The sequence below is a fragment of the Saccopteryx leptura genome, chromosome 11 (genome assembly GCF_036850995.1).
Source record: "Saccopteryx leptura isolate mSacLep1 chromosome 11, mSacLep1_pri_phased_curated, whole genome shotgun sequence".
NCBI classification, from domain to species: domain Eukaryota; kingdom Metazoa; phylum Chordata; class Mammalia; order Chiroptera; family Emballonuridae; genus Saccopteryx; species Saccopteryx leptura.
The window spans coordinates 38,930,770-38,953,122 of NC_089513.1; the positions used below are offsets into that span (position 1 = coordinate 38,930,770).

A 22,353-nucleotide genomic window follows, 5' to 3' on the forward strand; every position below is an offset into this window, starting at 1 on the left:
TTTGTTCATATATGCCTGAAGTGATATGAACTTCCCTCTTATCACTGCTTTTGCTGCATCCCATAGATTCTGATATGTCGTATTGTCATTTTCATTAGTCTGTATATATCTTTTGATCTCTGCACTTATTTCTTCTTTGACCCATTCATTTTTTAAAAGTATGTTGTTTAGTTTCCACATTTTTGTGGGATTTTTTTCCTCTTTTTTGCAGTTGAATTCTAGTTTCAAGGCTTTATGATCAGAAAATATGCTTGGTACAACTTCAATTTTTCTGAATTTGCTGATGTTGTTTTTGTGGCCCAACATATGGTCAATTCTTGAGAATGATCCATGTACACTGGAGAAAAATGTATACTCAGTCACTTTGGGATGAAATGTCCTGTAGATGTCTATCATATCCAGGTGCTCTAGTGTTTTGTTTAAGGCCACTATGTCTTTGTTGATTCTCTGTTTGGATGACCGATCTAGAGCCGTCAGCGGTGTATTGAGGTCTCCAAGTATGATTGTGTTTTTGTCAGTTTTTGTTTTAAGATCAATAAGTAGCTGTCTTATATATTTTGGTGCTCCTTGGTTTGGTGCATATATATTAAGAATTGTTATGTCTTCTTGATTCAGTGTCCCCTTAGCCATTATGAAATGGCCATTTTTGTCTCTGAGTACTTTTCCTGCCTTGTAGTCAGCATTATCTGATATGAGTATTGCTACACCTGCTTTTTTTTGGATGTTATTTGCTTGGAGTATTGTTTTCCAGCCTTTCACTTTGAATTTGTTTTTATCCTTGTTACTTAGATGAGTTTCCTGTAGGCAGCATACAGTTGGATTTTCTTTTTTAATCCATTCTGCTACTCTGTGCCTTTTTATTGGTGAGTTTAATCCGTTTACATTTAGTGTAATTATTGATACTTGTGGGTTCCCTATTGCCATTTTATATCTTGCTTTCTGTTAGTTTTGTGTCTTGTTTGATCCTTCTCTTTTGTTTTTCTATCTTTTGTTTTTATTTGGTTGTATTCCATACATCTTTCCACTGTTGCTATCTTTTTTATCTCATGTGCTTCTGTGGTGGTTTTTTCAATGGTGGTTACCTTTGAATAATGAAAAGGGTCCCTACCCTGTTCATTGTAGCGAACTATTTTGTGAGTACTTTTGCACTCCATCGTCCTTTGCTACTGTTAATCTCCATCTTCTCCCCCTCTTTCTTTTTGTTGTTGTCACAGTTTAAATTTGGTTTTATTGTGTTCTTCTTGGAGCTTTTACTTGTGGCTCTGTTTTTTTTTGTTCTTTGTATCTGATTGGAGAACCCCCTTTAGTAATTCCTGGAGTGGGGGTTTTCTGATGATAAATTCCCTCATCTTTTCTGTATCTGTGAATGTTTTTATTTCTCCTTCATATTTGAAGGATAGCTTTGATGGGTATAGTATTCGTGGCTGAAAGTTCCTCTCTTTCAGGACTTTAAATATTGGGGTCCATTCTCTTCTAGCTTGTAGAGTTTCTGCTGAGAAATCTGATGATAATCTAATGGGCCTTCCTTTATATGTTGTATTCTTCTTTTCCCTGGCTGCCTTGAGAATTTTTTCTTTGCTGTTGGTTTGTGTCAATTTCATTATGATATGCCTTGGAGTAGGTTTGTTGGGGTTAAGAAAACTTGGAGTTCTGTTTGCTTCTTGAACTTGAGGCTTTAGTTCTTTCCACAGGCTTGGGAAGTTCTCATCTATTATTTGTTTGAGTATGTTCTCCATTCCATTTTCTCTCTCTTCTCCCTCTGATATACCTATTATTCTTATGTTATTCTTTTTGATGGAGTCAGATAATTCTTGTAGGGCTATCTCATTTTTTTTAATTTTTGAGTCTCTTTCTTCTTCTCTCTGTTGTGCCTCAAGTTGCTTGTCTTCTATTTCACTAATCCTCTCTTCTATCTGACCTGTTCTATTAGCTAAGCTTGTTACTTCGTTTTTCAGCTCGTGAATTGAGTTTTTCATCTCTGTTTGATTTGTTTTTATAGTTTCAATTTCCTTGGACATATATTCTTTGTGTTCATTGAGTTGTTTTCTGAGCTCCCTAAATTGCCTTTCTGTGTTTTCTTGTATATCTCGGAGGATTTTTAGGATTTCTATCTTGAATTCTCTGTCATTTAGCTCCAAGGTTTCCAATATATTAAATTTTTTCTCCATAGATTTTTCCTCATCTAGCTGTGTTACCTCTCTTTCTTTTGTATCCATGATATTCGATTTTCTCTTCCTTAATGGCATCTGAGGGTGGTTTTGTTGATAGTATGAATGAGATTTAATAAAGAATAAAAAGTTTAAAAAAAATAATAAAAAAAATCGAAAAAAGTTGTTTTTTTAAAAAAAAAATTAAGAATGAAATAAAGAAAAATAAAATAAAATAAAAATTAAAAAAAAAAAAAAAAAAAAAAAAAAAAAAAAGGAAATTATTCCCCCCCTCCTTTTTTCCTCTCCTCTCCTCTCCCCTCTTTCTTGTTAAAATCTTGTGGTGGACTGTGAATTATAACAAACAATGCCTGTGATGGAGGGCCTGAATTGGGGAAAAGTAATAAAGGGGCAAACAAAACAAAACAAAACAAAAAAAAAAAAAAGAAAAAAGAAGAAAAAAAAAAAAAAAAGAGCGTATGGACCCACAAAAAGCAAATAAGGAAAAAATTTGGGTCAAGAATAAAATGATTTGCTTTTAGGTGTTGGTTGTCTAAGAGTTATGATGAGAGGATTAAGAGGAAAACGGAAAAATGGGGGGACAAATTACAAAATTACTATTGTATTTAGTGGAACAAGAACTAGATAATATGGAGAGCCAGGGATGGGAGCACTGCTAGTGAGTTAAAAAGGTGAAGTAAAAACCCCCCAGAATGCCACAAACATAAGTTTGAGTCCCAGATAAGATAATTTGTTTGTTATTGAGGTTTGAGTGAGAGGAGATGTAAAGGAGAAAGGAAGAAACTAATATAGAGGGAGAAAAGAAAGAGAGAGAGAGAGAAAAAAAAGAGGGAACCACTAAAAGAAGAAAAAAGAAAGGGGAGAGAGAGAGAGAGTTAAGGGTTTTGGAGTGCAACCCTCATAGAGAGAAAGGAAGAGAAGAGAAAAGATAATGGGAGATGTAACACTTATGGGTAGTGTAGTTCAAGGAGAGGAGAGAGTAAGACCGGTAGAGAGTTAATCGGCCAAATTGGAGGAGGAAAAAAAAAGTATCAAGAATGAAGATAAGAGAAACATACGAACAAATATAATAAAATGGGATAGGTTATAAAGTCTGCAGATTATTCTTGATTTTGAGAGGTTATCTTCTTGCTTTTTCTTTTCTCTCCCTCTTCCTGGTCGGTGACTCTGTACCCCGGGTTTTGCCCCTTTGCCACGCTCAGGTGGAGGTTTGCAGTTGATAAGTCTCTATGGCAATGTCATGTATTGTGCTTTAGTCTCGTTGGCAGTCTAGGCTATTAGCATTTATAGGCTCCGACAGTGAGAGAGTCCGTGTTCCTAGAGCCTTTCTTCTAGTCTTTCCTTCCTCAATTAGTAGCCTGATAATCCAGCTATGGGGTTGCTGCTGCCTCTGCCTGGATAGTAAGAGGCTCAAAGAGCTGGCAACTCCCCACTCTATTTCCACTCAGCACAGGGCTCTGGGTAAGGCTCAGTCAGTCAGAGCTGCTAGCATAATCAGGCGGGCTTTCCGGCCATTCAAAGACCTCTGGCTCTGCCACTCTGTCCGGTAACACAAGTGGGTGCCCACTTCCGGGGCGCTTGGAGGAAACTCTCACTCACTGGCTGCGTGCGCAGACCAGGATATCCGTCCAGCAGTCTCACGCTCTGAGTGAAACCCCCAACCGCAGGGAAAAGTTGCAGCGTTGGAATTGAGTCTCGCTCCGTCCCCGTGCGCGGCTTTTGCAAGGCGCTGGGGCGGCCCGAGATTCCGCTTTGGCCCACACAAAGGCCCCTGACTCTGCCCCTCTGTGCGATGACACGGGTGCGCACTGCCGAGGCACTCGGAGGAATCGCTCACTCCTTATCTGCGCGCGCAAACCAGGATATGAAACACCCTCCGGCACGGAAAATCTCCACCGTTGGAATTAGTTCTCACTCCCTCCCGTGCGTGGCTTTCCCAGGGCGCTGGGGCTGCCCAGAGACTCTGCCCTCGGCCCACAGAAAGGCCTCTGACCCTGCCTCTCCGTGAGGCAACACGGGCACTGACTCCCGGGGCCTAGGAAGAAATCTCTCGCCCACTAACTGCGCACCAGCCAGGAGACCGGGTAAAATGGCCGCGCCGCTTGTCTTTCTTTCTTTGGGTTTGGCGCGAGTGTTAGCTTGTATTGCCCGGGTTGCCACAGGATCAGATTTTCCTCGGCTTGGATCTCCGTGCCACAGCCTGGTTCGGCCGTTTGTTTCGCGGCCTGGATGTATTCACCCCCTTTGCCCGCCTCAGTTTCTATATTCACAGTTACCAGAGAAAGCCGCCCTGTTTAGGTTAGTGAGGAAGGCGGAGCATTTCTTACTCCCTATTTCCTTCGGGGTTTGGTTATATATTTAGCCAATTTTTCACTCAATCATACCTTTGGGTGTATTGCGAAGCATCTGGAAGCTCCAAGTATAGGTTTTTCTGTTTCTGGTTGAAGATCTTGTTGAGTTTTGGGGGAGATTTATCGGTATCGCTTCCTACCCCGCCATTACTCTGACGTCATCCCCAAGAACAAGTAAATTTAAATCAACCAACTGACCAGTATTTCAATGGGAACTATGCTCCACTCACTGACCACCAATGAAAGAGGTGCCCCTTCTGGAAGTGTGGTGGGGGCGGATAAATGGCCTCAGGGGGCCGCATGTGGCCCGCGGGCCGTAGTTTGGGGAACCCTGACATAGGGCTTCCTGTCATCCAAGTTCTGAATAGATAAAACAAAAGAGGAAGCAGATAGTGAACTAAAATACAACCTTTGTTACTGATAAAGACAAGATTGGAGAACGTGGCTTAAATGTCAGGTCTCAGAATTAATCCCCCTCCCAACCCAAAAACTCTGGATGAATGCTGGTCTCCCACCTGGAGGTCCTGCCTCTACAAATTTACCTACAGCATAATGATGTTTGCACTGCGTGACTGGATTGACCCCCAACAGAAAAGAGGTGATGGGGGACTGGACTCTGTAGGGTCACTTGTTTCATACAGACTTGCCAGAGAGGTTGACAGAGGTCAGGAGTGGTGTTGCTTGTGTGGTGCCCTCTACCTGAAAGTACGGTTCAGCTAAACCTTCCCTAGATTTTGCATTGAACAGTGAGTTTGTTTTTGGCCATCAAATGTGTGGCCCTCCGGAAGCACCATGATCGCTCTCAGGTGGGGGATGGGCTTCTGTTAGGACAGTTTTGTTTCCAAGCTCATGAAGTCTTAGAAGATCTATAGCTTTACTTTTTACAGAGTCCTCAAATCTAATGGGGCATGGGCCCTGGCCGGTTGGCTCAGCGGTAGAGCGTCGGCCTGGCGTGCGGGGAACCCGGGTTCGATTCCCGGCCAGGGCACATAGGAGAAGCGCCCATTTGCTTCTCCAACCCCACCCCCTCCTTCCTCTCTGTCTCTCTCTTCCCCTCCCGCAGCCGAGGCTTCATTGGAGCAGAGATAGCCCGGGCGCTGGGGATGGCTCCTTGGCCTCTGCCCCAGGCACTAGAGTGGCTCTGGTTGCAGCAGAGCAACGCCCCGGAGGGGAAGAGCATCGCCCCCTGGTGGGCAGAGCATCGCCCCTGGTGGGTGTGCCGGGTGGATCCCGGTCGGGCGCATGCGGGAGTCTGTCTGACTGTCTCTCCCCGTTTCCAGCTTCAGAAAAATACAAAAAAAAAAAAAAAAAAAAAAAATTTAAAATCTAATGGGGCATGGGAGACCAGCACAGTAGTAGTCACACAGCCTGCAACGTTGAACACAAATCAGTTCTCACCCTGGAAGATTTATCTCGGGAGAAATTATGACCCCATGAGTCTGTCCTTAAGTGTCCCAAAGGCCAGAGTAGACAGCAGTGGTATCTGAGGGAGGAACTCGCAGTTGCAGTTGCCGAGAAACCTTCCCAGCTTTAGCCTTTCTGGAATGCAAGTCAGGCTAAGCCTCTTGTGCTAATCCATGACCTTTGAACAAAACACAGAGTTCAAAGGGGAAATGAAAACTTAAAGATATTGACTATGCTGGGTGAGAAAGAAAGGCCCCTCAACAAAGATGGGGTTTTCCATCATCAGACATTTCTGAATCTTGCACATAAGTGGCAGTAGCTCAAATGCCAGCTCTCGGAGAATAAACCCAGAATGCTGGGGATGCCCTCTCCTTCAAGTACATACAAAGTGCTAAATTTAACCTCCCATTGCGAGCCTCTTCCTGGTGAGTTTCATTTTGTAACCAGCACATTCAAGCCTCCTACTTTGCCTTTCCCTGTGAGTCACTTGGGGCTGACAGCCTGCCGCTGTCACTAGAGCGGGCTCTGGAGGGTGGGTGACAGGGGGACACACTGTCTTGGAAGCAGGTGTTTTCAGTCTCGTGCCACATTGGTTCTTTCCATGCCACCTGCTCTGGGGTTGTTTTAGCTAAAGAAGGCCATCAGCAAGGAAGATTTTTCCTTCATTTGCAAAGATTAGTCCAGAGCACTAATGGAGACTGACCCTTGAGCCTGTGGTCAAGCTATGAGAATCCAACATGTGTTCTTTTTTTTTCCCCTCTGAATAAAGAGCAGAATCTGAGGCAGCCATTCCAGTGCTGCTCTCATAGGCCTGTCATTAATAATTTAAAGTGAGAACCTGGCTAGGGCTCTTGAACTCACTGTCATTTAAAGATAGCAAATATTGTTCTGCTCACTAGTCTTTAGGCAAGATGATGAAATAATCCCCCTTTGCTGTGTTTCTGCTCTCGCTGCTTGCTCAGGTATGGGGCCCATGGGTACCTCCAGAAGTGCTGACCTGCCTCAGACCTTTGCCAAGGCCCACCTGCAACAGCCCTCATCAAACATTTAGCTAAGGTCACTGCGAGTCCTGCCTCTTTTCTGAGATCTTTGGCCTTTCCTGGGGTCTGTTGTCTTTGCTCTAAGCCCTAACTCTGTAAACACCTACTTTCCTTGAGAAAAATCACCGTAAGTTGTGGTCATACATGGAGATCAAAATACCCTGTGGTTTAGGAATTAAAGCCTCTTAATGCTAAAAGCCACCTGTTCGCTATGAAAACCAGCCACAGTGTACATTCAAGACTGCACACCACCAAGTTAAAGAATATTCAAGGCCCAAATAAAGCACCTTTTCTTCCCTGCCTGAAGGCCCAGTACCTCCTTGAGTATTCTTTCCCAATGTTGGACTCCTTTTTTTATTTTTCATGGTCCCTAGAGAGTATACCAATATACCAAAGTTTCTGAAGGGACCCAATAAATAGCACCTCTCCTTGTGCCAAGTTCAGAATGAAGTGAAATAGAAGCTAGAAGAGTCAATAGAAAAGGAAAATATCACCGAGGTTCTGATAAAGGCCGAGCTGGAGGGTGTAGCTTTTACCTGTGGGCATGTCTGTTGCTAATACGGAACCCCAGAATTCCACGGACATGCTCACTCAGTGGCAGGCAGTGATGGACTGCACCCCCCCCCCACGCTGCAGGGGAGCTGCAAACTCCCAGCATGGAAAATGAGATCACCACGCTTGTTTTCTAAGGGCCTGTGACTCCCAGGTGGGAGGAGTAAGGGGCAGGGCTGGGCACCAGCTGCCTGGATTTTTCTTTGAAATTCAGACTACAGATAAGTTCAGTCCACCTCTCTTCTCTCTAGGGCTGGCAATTCACAACCTCTTGGTGTAAGAACTCTTTTACACTCTTAAAAAATATTGAGTGCCCCAACGAGCTTTTATAATGTGGGTAATATTGAGCAGTGTTTAGCATATTAGAAATTAAACTGAGAAAGTTATATAATATTTATTTATTTAATTCATTAAAAAGTATTAAAACAATTACCTGTGTAACACGAATACCGGTGTTTTTTGAACAATAACTATATTTTCCAAAACAGAAAAATGAAATTAGTGAGGAGAGTAGCATGGTGCCTTAATATTTTTGCAGATCTTAAAGTGCAGCTTATCGAGGACAGTCGGCTCCCCATTACTGCTTCTGTACTTACCGTGTTATCATACATCACGCGCGTGCCTCTGGGAAATTTCACTTTACACTTGCCGGAGAAGGAGAGTGAAGTGCAAGTAATGTCACGTAATGGAAATAGTTTCACCTTTTTCAATCTTCTGGAAGGATCGGGTCCTCTTTTCAGATCCTTAAAAGGACCAAGACCGCCCTTTGAGAACTGCCAGTCAGGGTGTGTCTGACTGGGTGGTGGAGTGCAAAGAGGTAGGAGGGTATTGGAGTGAACAGAGGTCCTTCTGCATTGAAAGGACCCTCAGGCCGGGAAGAAGCACTCCCCCTCTACAGGTTACCCAGTGGAATTGTCCCAATGCTAGCCTTAAATCACTCAGGATAGCCATGGGTGGAAAAAATGCCCGTTTCCCACCCCTGAGTTGGAACCGGAACTGATGGTATTAGCTCTAACCTCTGAGTTAGCATGCAGGACTTGAGGGTTTGCGTCTTTGTTGTTTAACCTGTTGGAACTCCGCTGGACCAGCGCTGCTTCCGAAACAAGCTCGGGAATGGCTGTGAACTCTGATCTTATGGGCTGTGTCCTCTTTTCACTGCAGCACATTTCTGAAACCTGTGTTGTTTTAGCACAAGAGTAATGGTATAATTGGTTGGGTTTATCTTTTCAAGGGCTCAGAGTTAAAAAATTCATCAATATGGCCAGCTATTCAAATTAAATCAAGAGTTAGGGGGACTGTAAAGGTCTGGAACCATTTTTAAAAAGGGAAAGTGTGCTCCAGGTTTTATGAAACTGACCTAATTGTATGTGAACACAAGGCAGTCTGGATGACAGCATATTAACACAGTCTGTTCTAGGCTGTTACCATTCCCTCATCGATATCACTTACTGAAAATTAACATACTCAATGTGTATGTTTGGGTGTGGCTGTGGGGGCTTTATTTGGGTAACTTAAAAATCAAGATGTTTGCATAAGTTTGACTTAATGTCTTTTCTCTCAATTTTTTCCATCGTGAACAGAAACATTGAAATTATCTTATTAACATATATCACATGTCATATGTGAGAATTATATTAAAGAGAATTATATTAAAGAGAATTCACAGTGGCAGCAGGTAAATTTGTCACTTGGTCTTAATTTACATAGGGCAGTTTCTAGCCCTTAGCCTGTCATTCATAAAATATATATATATATATATATATATATATATATTTATTTTAGCACATTTGGAGGCTTCCAGGTGGTTTAATTGATGATTGGGCAGTGATGAAGGGTGGTCCCCAGAAGCATCTGATGATGCTTTGAATATCATCTCTAAGCCTGACCTGTGGTGGCGCAGTAGGATAAAGCATCGACCTGGAAGTGCTGAGGTCGCCTGTTCGAAACCCTGGGCTTGCCTGGTCAAGGCACATATGGGAGTTGATGCTTCCAGCTCCTTCCCCCCTTCTCTCTCTCTGTCTCTCCTGTCTCTCCCTCTCCTCTCTAAAATGAAAAGAAAAAAAAAATATATCATCTCTAAGTTGACCGGCTGCATGACCTAGGGCCATGTTGTTTCAGTTCACTTCCTTGCTGCAAAATAACAGTAATACTAACACTTACATTGTTGTTGGGTTGTTGTTGTACAGCTTGTTGAGAAATGGTGTATGGAAAGCACCGTATCATGGTTCCAGGCACATGGTAAGCACTCAGGAAATATTAGCCATCACTGATATTCAGTGCATTTAGTTAAAGTAATCACCAAATTGATTATAAAAACAGACTAATGTGAAATACTATAAAATTGGATATTTTAAACATTGCATATAAACATGTTGTAATTTCTGGTGAGTGTAATGAGTTAATGGGACAAAATTAATCTAAACTAGTATTGGCCATCTCTACTGGAATTGCATTAGACACTTTCTGGAACTTTTTTTTAAAGTGAGTGTGAGAGTCCAGCCACACCAGGGACCCCTTGCTCAAGCAAATGACCTTGGGCTCATGCCAGTGACCTTGGGCTTCAAGCCAACAACCGTGGGATTCAAGCCAGTGACCTTTGGGCTCAAACCAGCGACCGTGGGGTTATGTCTATGATCCCACACTCAAGCTGGCGACCTTGGGGTTTCGAATCTGAGTCCTCATTGTCCCAGACCAATGCTCTATCCACTGCACCACCGTCTGGTCAGGCCATTTTCTGGAACTTTTAATGGGGTTTAATTGCCTAAATGCTTGAGCCATTTAGCCCACTCCCACTAAATGGAAGTGTCATACTTTCACAAGCCAAGTCAATCGGTAGGTGTTGTGTTTCTATTCATGACTTAAACATCCAGGACACTTACTGGTAAACTCCTGTCTGTCCATTGGCACTTTATTCCAAGACATCTTAGTGCTTAGGAGGCCTCCGCTCACATGGGCTCTGAACATAGGAGATTGTACAGGTCTCCGTGGAGCCCACTTGATGTATGTTTGTATACAATCCTAAACATCAATAAGTTCAACCCCTGAAAGTAGAAAGTTGATCCTCTAAAACCACATTTTATGTGTGGAATTCAAATTATCGTCCATCAAGCTGTTGTACTATGGTGCTTGTTGTAGCTCAGACTTCAATTTCAGCAGAGTTATCAGGTTCCTGGTCCAGTATGATGCTATCATTTGACCATTTTTCTTTGTCATTACTTGGTTAAAAGAAATAAAAGCCAGAAAAATAACTGTACTGATACTAAAAAATATTCAAGGACCTACCATAATAATACAGTTGAAGCAAGGATGGAAATCTCTAAGTGGGTTGCAGGTGTGAAAGAACAGTATATAAAATATATATGAATTTGAATTCAATTGAACATGAACAATAAGGGTCACAAAAAATGGCTACAGGAATGACTGAGTCATTTACTCGGGTAAATGGGATGAGATATCCTGCTACAGTTTCCCCGGAAGCCAGGGAGGATGGTCTTATCATTTGATTGCTGGCCTAGTTAATTATTCCGGAATGTGGCGACCTTTCTTTATTCCCAGAGGATATGCACAAAGGGTCCTTGTGTAATAGCCTCCATCCAAAATTTTTCCATAAAAAGGTCAGGATCTCAGACTGCCCCTGAAGCTTTAGAGAACTCTTCCTCATTGATGTGCATGGCAGGTGGCTGGCTTTGGAGCCCAGGTTGATGCTTCCCCGTCTGCTGATGTGTTCCTCCATGATTTGGTGACATTTGTACTTACTCATAATTCTCCTTTTCTTAGTCTATTGTTTTAACTAGCTATCACTCTAGAACCCAGGCTGATGTTTCTTTGTCTGGTGATGTTGTGTAGCTTATCATTGTGTTGATTCTTTTCCTTTATTCTACTTTAGGTTACTTAAGTTCAAACCCCTTTTGATTTTTGCCTTGATTATTTTTTATTGTTATTAATCATAATAAATTCCCCCCTAAGATCCATCCATGAGTAATTGCAACTCTGTACCATGCCTCCTGAACAGCACAGCAGGGCACAAGGTGTGGCCTTCGTCAGATAGTCTTTGCACTTAAGCTGGTCCAGGTTATATCATGAAGGCAAGAAAGAGTTCCAGACCCTGTTTGAAATGCTGGGATTTCCCACTAGAACAGTATGTGACAAAACAAAAATATCAAAATCAGAGTTAAACTTCTGCACATTTTAAGCATGTTTCCAAGGATATGAAATTCAAAGTGTCATCAATAGATGACTGACACAGAGAATAATCTTTAAAGAGTGGCAGTAGCTCTTGAATAATCTTCTTAACACAGGATCCAACATCATGGATAGAATCCTATGAAATGTAGAGAATATGGCAAATGTAACTGTGTGGTTATAGATTGGATGAAAAAGTGAAAAAAATTAGTCATGTAAAATTGTTCTTGAGCAACTTCATTATGCTATTGCCATTTGGTGAACTAACCACTTGAAACATGTCTTCACTGATTGTTTTTATTTTTTTATTTTTATTTATTCATTTTAGAGAGAGAGAGACAGGGGGGAGGAGCTGGAAGCATCAACTCCCATATGTGCCTTGACCAGGCAAGCCCAGGGTTTTGAACCGGCGACCTCAGCATTCACTGATTGTTTATATATGCTTATAGCATTTAGAAGACATAACCATGCAACAAAAGTATTTCCATGGTTGACCCCGCTTCTTCTACCACCACTGCCTGCCCTCACTCCATAAATCACATGTTATGAAAGCAGTTCCACTGTTTTTTCTTAGTACATATTTGTGAATGAATTTTTATTAGTTTCTTTTCAGTATTTCTACTTCACAACATTCTTTACAAATATTTATCCACTACACAGAAGCAAAGGGATAAAAGTCTCCGTAACAAAAACAACAGTATCATAATAAGAGATAACCATTGCATTGGGGTGAATCAGCTGTTATTTTTAAGCCCTTTGTATGCTTCACAGCAACCCTGTGCGCCTGATACTCTATGATTAGTATTGAGGAGGAAGCTGAGGCACTGATGAAGTTACATAGCTCATCGAGGTCACACAGGTAGTGGGGATTGGAGACGGGATATAACCTAAGCAGGTTTGCTCCAGAACCACTACAACACATTACTGCCTTGGTATCCATAAAGAAGGAGGGGAATAAGCATGTTATAAAGTAAAAAGGAGGTTTTCAGCTTTGTTGACTGTGGGTAACCTACTTCATAGGACTCTTATTTTTACAGTATTCTGACCACAGAATACCTGGAAGAGAAAAAAGGAAGAGATTGATACTTCCGGGGGAACTGTCCAGTTGATTAAGGTAAATAGTTTATGAAAACCAGCAAAGACTAGGTTTTAGTTAGGCAGACTTCAGAACCAGAAGGAAAGGATCGTATTAGGTTTGGGCTTCTTTCAGATGTGAAATTTTTAGCCAATAACCATAAAAGTTCCTGATCAGAAAGAAGATGGAGACAAAGATGAAGGCTTCAAAAGAATATTTAAGAGCTTGTATTTAGGAGTGACTTGGGGGAAATTGGAAAGCAGAGCCAGTGACCAAGGATGACTGTAAAAAAGATTCATGATAATGGGCACCTAAAAGAGTAGGGGACTCAGGGCTTTAAAGCTCCCAGTACTGAGGCTACGGAAAAATTTTAACGAGAACAAGAAAGCGATGTCTCTGTGAGTTCAGAACTGGAACAGATAGACTAATACTAACAGGCAAGCAGAACTCCTCAACTCCTATTACACTTCTGTCCTTTTTAGAACAAGAAGGTCGATCTTCAGCCTGGGAAGAGTAGAGCAAATACTTGTAAGAGGAAATTGAAACTCAAGATAGGTGTGCTGATTGTGTGAGAGCGCGGAGCGGCACTAAATGAGTTCACATCCTCTGGCCAGCGTGCATTTCGTCCTGATGGGTCAGAGCATTTGCTGACTGCTTTGGATCTTTGCAGAACTGTACAGAAGAGGCGAATTACAAAAGGACTTGGATGGGATATGTCCCAATTAAAAAAAAAATCAAAAAAAAAATCAAGAAGGAATGGTTTTCGAATAAAATAATAGTCTTGTGCCAGCTTGGGGCAGAATTCGCCTACTAGTAATTATGAACAAATGGTTGTGGTTTCAATTTTCAGGTGTACACAGAAACTAGGAGACAGCATGGAATTGTTAAGAGCAGAAAAAGTAATTGCTTCATTATTCCTTTTTGTTGTTGCTAAGTTATTAGAACTGAAGGCTAGGACAAAAGAAAGATATACCTAATCTGGAGTTCAGAAAGTTTTTAGAGATGGAGGTACAGGCTGCATGTGTGGTCACTTGTTAAATGCTGAGCTTTGATGAGCAAGTTTGAGAGCTAACTGGGCTGTATGACAGATGTATTATGAGTTAGATTCATGTTGTCATGAAAGTATTAATACTACTATTGCCAATACCTAATACATTGAATAACCATGTGCCAGACACTATTCTAAGTTCTTTACCCATATGATCTCTTTTAGTCCTTATTATATGTTTTGTGCAGCTGTGGGAGCTATTGTATGACTTCTCACAGGTCTCAGAGATAGTAAGTGGTGGCGTGGTCTGGCATGTTGAAAGTCCATGGTCTAAATTACTCCATGAATTGTCCCCCTGGAGGGCAACATCTTGGTATGTATCATGCCCTGTCTTTAGTATCTAAGTAGCATCTTTATAAAGGCATCAGGTATCTCATTAGATTTTTTTTGATACAGAAAGTCAAGAGGAATGACTAAATCTAGATGGGATAATTAATTTATTGAGATCAAATCTTGTAGGGTTAAATATAAATTGTTGTTCCCAAAGATACTGGAAGTCATGACTTAACAGTTGCCTGGTACAAAAGATCAGGGTTATTTGGGTCGACTACAATCTCAATATAAATCAAGAGGGCCTTTGTCTGTGCTGCACCTCTTGCCTGAAATGAATGCCCTTTTCCGTTTCCTCCTCTTTCTCCTGGCAACGTTTTAATCATCTTTAAAGACAGAGCCTAAATGTCATTTCAGCTATGGAGTTTTTAATTTCTGCAGGCAGATTTACCATCCTATTCTTTCTGCTTCTTTATCACTTTGCTCCTGGTATAGTAATTTTGCGATTATCTTTCTTAGTTTGTGCCACACATGTCTCTAGTCACTCAGCTGGAAACATGGGGAATGGCATCATTTCCTTCCTCCTTGCCTCCTTTTCTTCCTCCTTCCGCTATGAGTCCCTGTCTTCACTGAGCCCTGTCATTTTTAACTGTCTGCATATTGATACAATCTGCCCCCTTTTCATTACTGCAGCCCCTGCCTGATTCAAGTTTATGTCCTAACTTGCCTCCCAACTGTCACTTATTCCCCCTGCCACCCACTACCACATTTCCCACGAAACATCAGAAAATGGTATATCAGACACAATCTGCCCCTGCTTAAAATCTGTGCCTGGTGCCCCTCAGCCGACAGGATAACCCCAAGCCCCCAGCGATCTAGGATCTAACCCTGTCTAACTCTCCAGCCTTGACTTCTGACTTTCTGCTTTGCTGCTTGGACTCCAGTGACACTGAGCTCATTGTAATTCCCCAGACGGCATGCTGTTTCTTGCTGCCTTGTTCTAGCTCAGGCAGTTACTGCCTGGGATGGCTTCCTGCCACCCGGCACTGCCTGGCTACTCCTGAGCCCTGCTTGGGAGGCCCCCAGACCCCTGTCCGGGGCTCTCCCCCGTGCCCTCTGTGTATCTTTACTTCTCAGTCAACACTTTCTATTGCATTCAGTCACCTCTGCTTTTTGTTCCCACATTAAGCCTTGAACTTCTTAAGGGTGGGGACTGTATCTTGTTCTGCTTCCACTGGCAAATGGATACTCAGTAAATGTTTCTTGAAAGAATTGTAATTGTTTGTTGTACTTGGGAAGGGTTAGACTCTTGCCTCTTCCTCTTCCAGGATGTGAATGAAGTCTTGGGTATTTACTACAAAGTGAGAGAGCTCATTTGTAAAATGTGGGTAATTTCACCCTGCTCAGGGGGTGATTGTGAAAATTAAAGGAGATAATAATGTTTTATAAAACTCTGTTTCAGAGAACTGAAAACTAGAGTCCCGATGCCTGTTCTTTTTTTTCTTTTTTGTATTTTTCTGAAGCTGGAAATGGGGAGGCAGTCAGACAGACTCCCGCACGCGCCTGACCAGGATCCACCTGGCATGCCCACCAGGGGTGATGCTCTGCCCATCTTGGGGCGTCGCTCTGCCGCAATCAGAGCCATTCTAGTGCCTGAGGCAGAGGCCACAGAGCCATCCTCAGTGCCTGGGCAAACTTTGCTCCAATGAAGCCTTGGCTGCGGGAGGGGAAGAGAGAGACAGAGAGGAAGGAGAGGGGAGGGGTGGAGAAGCAGATGGGCGCTTCTCCTGTGTGCCCTGGCCGGGAATCGAACCCAGGACTCCTGCACGCCAGGCTGATGCTCTACCACTGAGCCAACCGGCCAGGGCCCGATGCCTGTTCTTATATGTCCAAGAGTATTTTTCACATTTTTAAATGCTTAAATGCTTTTAAAAATAATCAAAAGAAGAATGATATTTTTTGACACTTGAATTAAATGAAATTCAGATTTTGGTGTCCATAATAAAGTTTTATTTGAATGAACAGTGCCATGTTCCTGTATCTCCAATTGTCTATGACTTCTTTTGAGCTACATCGGCAGAGTTGAATGGTATCAACAGAAATCCTATGACCTGCACAGCCCCAAATATTTGCTGTTTGGCCCTTTTACAGAAAACATTTGCTGATCCCTGCATTATTCAAATATTACAAATTTCATGTAATTGATAACCTCATCCTTGCACTGTTAGGAGTTTTTTGAGGGGATAGTTCTCTCTCACTTTCTAACATCTAGTACAGGGGTCCCCAAACCACGGCCCGTAGGCCGCATGCGGCCCCTTGAGGCCATTTATCCGGCTCCCGCCGCACTTCTGGAAGGGGCACCTCTTTCACTGGTGGTCAGTGAGAGGAGCACATTGACCATCTCATTAGCCAAATGCAGGCCCATAGTTCCCATTGAAATACTGGTTAGTTTGTTGATTTAAATTTACTTGTTCTTTATTTTAAATATTGTATTTGTTCCCGTTTTGTTTTTTTACTTTAAAATAAGATATGTGCAGTGTGCATAGGGATTTGTTCATAGTTTTTTTTTATAGTCCGGCCCTCCAATGGTCTGAGGGACAGTGAACTGGCCCCCTGTGTAAAAAGTTTGGGGACCCCTGATCTAGAATCTCATCTGAGGCCTGTAGAGTGACCAGTTAATGTTGGGAAAAGCCACAGGTGCTAGGTTTTGGCTTGCTGGAAAGGAAGATGTTCTAATAAGAGTTTAATGAGCTCCATAGAAAGCAGGCTGACAGCTAGCTGTTGGGGGGGGGGTGGTGGTGAGGGAGGTGGAGGGATGGAGCAAAAAAGGGCAAAAAAATAACACCTCATGGACGAGGACCAGAGTGTAGTAATTGCCAGGGGTGCGGGGCTCGGGGGTGTTGTAGTGATGTGGGGTTAAAGGAGAGTAAGTGGTGATGGACGAAGACTTGACTTGAGAGGGTGAACACAATACAGTGTACAGAGATGTGTTGTAGAATTGGGCACCTGAAACTTGAATAATTATGTTAACTAGTGCCACCCAAATAAAATTAAATTGAAAAAGAGTTTAATGAGCTGTTTGAAGAGATAATGAGCTTTACACTGCTGGAGGTGTCAAAGGGTGCAGCGTTATTCATGGGTGCACCCTTGACCCTATTGACATTTGGAGCTAGATAATTCTTATGGTGGGGCTACTTTTTGCATTGTGTGGTTGGGAGCTTTCCTGATTTCTAGGCAGTGGAAGCCAGTAGCACCCATCTCCCATTTTCTTTCTTTTTTTATTTTTATTATTTAGTTTAGAGGGGGGTAGAGAGAGAGAGAGAGAGAGAGAGAGAAAGAAAGAAGGGTGGGGGAAGGAGCACGAAGCATCAACTCCCATATGTGCCTTGACCAGGTAAGCCCAGGGTTTCAAAACGGCTTCCTCAGCGTTCCAGGTCAATGCTTTATTCACTGTGCCACCACAGGTCAGGCTTCCCTTTCCCATTTCGACAATCAAAAATGTGCCCAGACATTGCCATATGTCCCCTGAGGGTACATCTCTGCTGGAGTAAGTCCCACTGCTGGGGAAAATTCAAGCATTAGCTATAGGTTAGACTCGAGAGATTTCAGTGTCCAAAAGCTGTTGTCATCAGCGCCTTTACAAATGAAGTCAGCTTCCTGGGCGGATCAGGACACCAGATCTCCCACAGTCTCAGCCCCAGGATTGGCTCCAGACTCGGAGGGCTGCCCATAGCATTAAATGGGTTATTGATGCACCAGCACAGTGCTAGGTACGAAGCAATCCAGTGATAGCTCCAGCTTTAAGATTGTATTCATTTCAGTGCTTCCTATATTTTATAAAATGTTAATTTAGTTACTTATGAAATGCGTGCTAAGAGGGGAAATTAATATTGATAGGGAGAAATATATGTTTCAATTTTATGGAGCCTGTTTTTAAGGAAATACAGGTTATGAACAGCATGTTATTTCTGTGAGTCCATTTTGTCTTGGGGAAGAAGAATTTAGGAAAGGTTCAGCTGTTTAAAACAAATGAAAATCTCGTACTGCAATACATGCCCCTCGTGGTGTTTAATACTGGTGGAGAGCGCTTGTTAGAGATGTGATTTACAAACACGGTTCCAGGAACTCTCACAGCCACAAAGTACAGATAGGTGCCTGTTTCTGGGTGAGGAAAATGAGCAGAGAGTTCGAGTAAAGGGTAGCATTTTAAGGACAGAAGTTCCCTTTTCTGAAATAAGGGGGAGGCAGATACTCAGAAGTGAGCATTTACAGTATCACCGATGGACTTGATGGGGCCCTGAAATGCCATTCCTGTGGGTTTGCAGGAGGGGCGGGGCTGCTGGTCCCCCTGCCGTAGGGCAGGGCCACTGGAAAACAAGACACCTGGGGTGGAGATGGAGATGACTGCATACCGTGAAGGAGGTGATGTTAGCTAGACTTCCTGTCGTGATTATTTCACAATAGATATAATATCAAATCATTACATTGTACACCTGAAACTAATATAATGTTCTACGGCAATTATAGCTTAATAAAATAGAGGGATGTCAGGTATGGCCATTATAGCTCAATTTTAAACAGTTTTTTAAAAAGTGTAAAAGAAAAGGTGACAGTTTTCCTCTAGTCTTTGGGCTTCATTGATCGCTGGGTACGTACCTGACTCCAGTGTCCAGGTTGGAATGTGATTCCTGCTTACTCTGTGCTCCTCGTTCTTCACCTTGGACCTGTTGCCCTGCCAAACTGTGTTCCCACCTGTCGCCCTGTGGCCACTGACCCCCTCTGCAGAAGCCTGGACTGGAGGTGAAGAGGCAGATCCCTGCCCTTTGGTGGACACAGACTTACAGCACCTTGACCCGCCCATTGTATCTGTTTTGGTTTGCTATTAGTGAAAGCTTTCACTTACTGCAGGGGTCCCCAAACTTTTAACACAGGGGGCCAGTTCAGTGTCCCTCAGGCCGTTGGAGGGCCGGACTATAAAAAAAAAACTATGAACAAATTCCTATGCACACTTCACATATCTTATTTTAAAGTAAAAAAACAAAAGGGAACAAATACAATATTTAAAATAAAGAACAAGTAAATTTAAATCAACAAACTGACCAATATTTTAATGGGAACTATGCTCCTCTCACTGACCACCAATGAAAGAGGTGCCCCTTCCGGAAGTGCGGCGGGGGCCAGATAAATGGCCTAAGGGGGCCGCGTGTGGCCCGCGGGCCGTAGTTTGGGGACCCCTGACTTACTGCATGGTTGCTCTGGGCCAGGCCCAGGATAAGTGCCTAGATATTTAGAGTTGGCAAGTATCAAAATATCGCCCAGTGTTCCAGACCAAGGGGTGGTGTTAGAAGCCCAACTTCTTACTTCTTAGTTAATCCCTAATATTTTCTCTTATTAAGAAGTATGTACAGCATGCAGAAAATATAGAGACTAATATAATTTGCACCCGTGTGCCTATGTACATCTTTACATTTTGCCGTTTGCTCTAGATTCTTTGTGAAAGAAAGAAATTATTACAAACAACACCAGAGCCACCTGTATGATTCTTCCTGACGCTTTTCCTATCTTGCTTCCTCTGTGGAAGCCATTATCCCAAAGGTAGTATTTATCACTACCTTGTATATTTGCACATTTACTATATATGTGTCAATAACATTACATTATCTTTTGTATTTAAACATTATATATGAAAATCGAGTATTCAATCATTACTTTTATTTATGTTTCTTTACAAGATGAATATGGCAGTATGCTTTGTCTCCAGTTGGAATTTGGAATGTTGCATAAATAGATTTCAGAATTTACTAAAAATAACAGTCATCCGTAGGTTGGTTTATAATTAAATTTCTCTTTTGCTCTTAGATAGCAATCAAAGGAACTGACTTCTTGTTTATACGTTTGTTTTTTTTGAGATGGAACCGTGTGGATCAGTGCAGTTCTAAGTTTTCATTTTAATGCTGTTTAGTATATTCCTTTTTTTGGTTGTTTGAAAATGTGTGGTCCATCCGTCCCCTGCTGGGTGGTTTGGTAGGTCCTGCTGTTCTAACCGTGCTGCCGTGAGCATTCCTGTACGTGTCGTCTGGGGCACCCGTGGGGGAGTTACCCTAAGGTTCTACCTACCGTATAGGATATGTCACATTTTCGTCTTTACTAGAATTTTCCAGATTGTCCCCTAGTGTGACTAGACCAGCTTCTACTGACACCTGTGTAAAGAGCTGAGTTGCTCTGTATCATGGACTTGATTCTCACAGTCCTTTCTTGCACATAGAAGACTAGCCACTGTTGGCTAATTTATGGGTGTGAACTGTTACCTTGCTGTTACTCCAAATACTTTTTTGAGATTAAATACTGTATGACATATTTAACAAAGTTCGAGTTTACTTTTTATATTTTCTCATATCTGAAAAGGACAGAATATTAAATGAGAACTCAGTTAGAATTTTAGATTAATCTGGATTTTTGCCACTTTGATATTTTTAAAAGCTCACGTGCATAAGCCAGGTAGTCCTTTAATTATGAGGCTGTGCTGTGTCGCTTCATTCAGACTACAGATTGGAGGTCTGTGTGTTTCTGGGGCTTCCTGTTCTTCTTCCTCTCAGTTTCTGATCTTCCTCAGTCGTGCAGACTGGCTCAGCCACCACTGAGACCCCTCCCTCCAGCAGCCGCTACCACTCTTCCTCCTCCTGTGTTTGTGTCCTCATCAGTGCAGGGTAAGATTTCCTATAACTAAGGCAAATGCTGCGTGAGTTCTACTGAGATCTCGTCCTATGATGCTGTCCCCAGGACTAGAAGAAGTCGTGAGACTAACTTGGAGGGCTAGGTTTATAGCACTTGGTATAATGGCATTCTAAGCACACCAGGTAGATAACTGTGTATGTGATGATAGAGAGGAAGATGACAAGAGAAAGTCATTTTCCAATTTTAAGTCTTAAAAAAAGTAATTGTATTAGTCTTTATTTATATTTTAATGTATTCTGTCCTTCAAATATACACACACACACACATACACACACACACATATACATACACACAGAGATATATAATTTGAATTGATTGGCTTTACTTTGTATAACATATTTTATATCCTTCAGTAAATGTATTGCAATTTCATTTTTTAATTACCAGAGTCAAGAGTGAAATAAACTTCAAAGCGAATTAGATGAGCGTGTAAAATTCTATATACTTGAATGTATACATTTTTCTTGATAAAATTAAGTTAGCAATTTGTGGAGCCTACAAATTATTTGGCTGTGTCCACCCCCAGGTCCACTTGCTAGTTCTTTCATCACAATAACTACTTTAATGGAAAAACTCAGTTCTTAGAACAACCCGGAATGCGTGTGGTTGAGAACTTACTGGACAAGTGAAATTTGTTTCTTCTACTCTAGTGATCAAAAGATTAACCCTTTGCCTTCTACATTCTAATTGTAACCATTCAGAAACAAAGGGGTTGTTTGTACATGGAAAAAAATGAGGCGTTGGGCCAAGTGGAATTTTGAAGGAGGTAGCAATCATTGCACACATTTTTTTTCTTGTGTTGCAGGCATCTGTAGAGGCTTCTGGTGAAATCGCGTTATGCAAGACTGGGTTTCCTGAAGATGCTTACAGTGCGGTCTTATCGCAGGATGTGCATGAAGGACAGCCTCTTCTCAATGGTACTATCTCAAAATATCTATGTGTGCATACAGTGTCTATGCTCTTGAAACAAAGTAGCTGTTAAACAGTTTCTAAATCAACTCTGCTGTAACACTAGCGTGAATTTTTCACAATCACTGTAATGAGACTGTAGGAACCCTATTTTAGGGTTGCAGAAGAGCTCATGAATCTCTCATGTACGATACTGGAAGGGTCCTGATCTCTTGAACGCTTCACATTTCTTCCATTTATAAAGTACAGTGGGAACCATTACACATCTCTAATCTTTACTGCTCTGCTTATATTTCACTTATTTTGAAGATTAATATTTACTAAACATCTGATTCTAATGGTTATAAAATTATTTACAGCAAAAATTCACTTAGTCTTTTGAATTAAAGAAATTATTACAGCCCTGGCTGGGTAGCTTAGTTGGTTAGAGTGTTGTCCCAGGTTCAATCCCTGATTAGGGCACATCCAAGAAACACCTAATGAATGCAAAAATAAGTGGAACAGCAAGTCCACATTTCTTTCTCTCTTTCTCCTTTCTCCCTCTCTAAAAATCAATTAATCAACAAAAAATGAAGTACTATAATAGTATCTTTTGTAAAGCATGTCAAACTTTAACATT

The 22,353-nt window shown here is 42.0% G+C and overlaps 1 protein-coding gene across 2 annotated transcripts in view; it reads left to right on the forward strand.

Moving 5' to 3' along the window:
• The window catches only part of CDH2 (cadherin 2), a 254,708-nt gene that overhangs the window by 22,643 nt on the left and 209,712 nt on the right, over positions 1–22,353 (forward strand). For both annotated transcript variants that reach the window (XM_066353642.1, XM_066353643.1), the window contains exon 2: positions 21,631–21,742. In XM_066353642.1, coding sequence (XP_066209739.1) covers positions 21,631–21,742 — 112 coding nt within the window. The remainder of the gene's footprint in view (positions 1–21,630; positions 21,743–22,353) is intronic.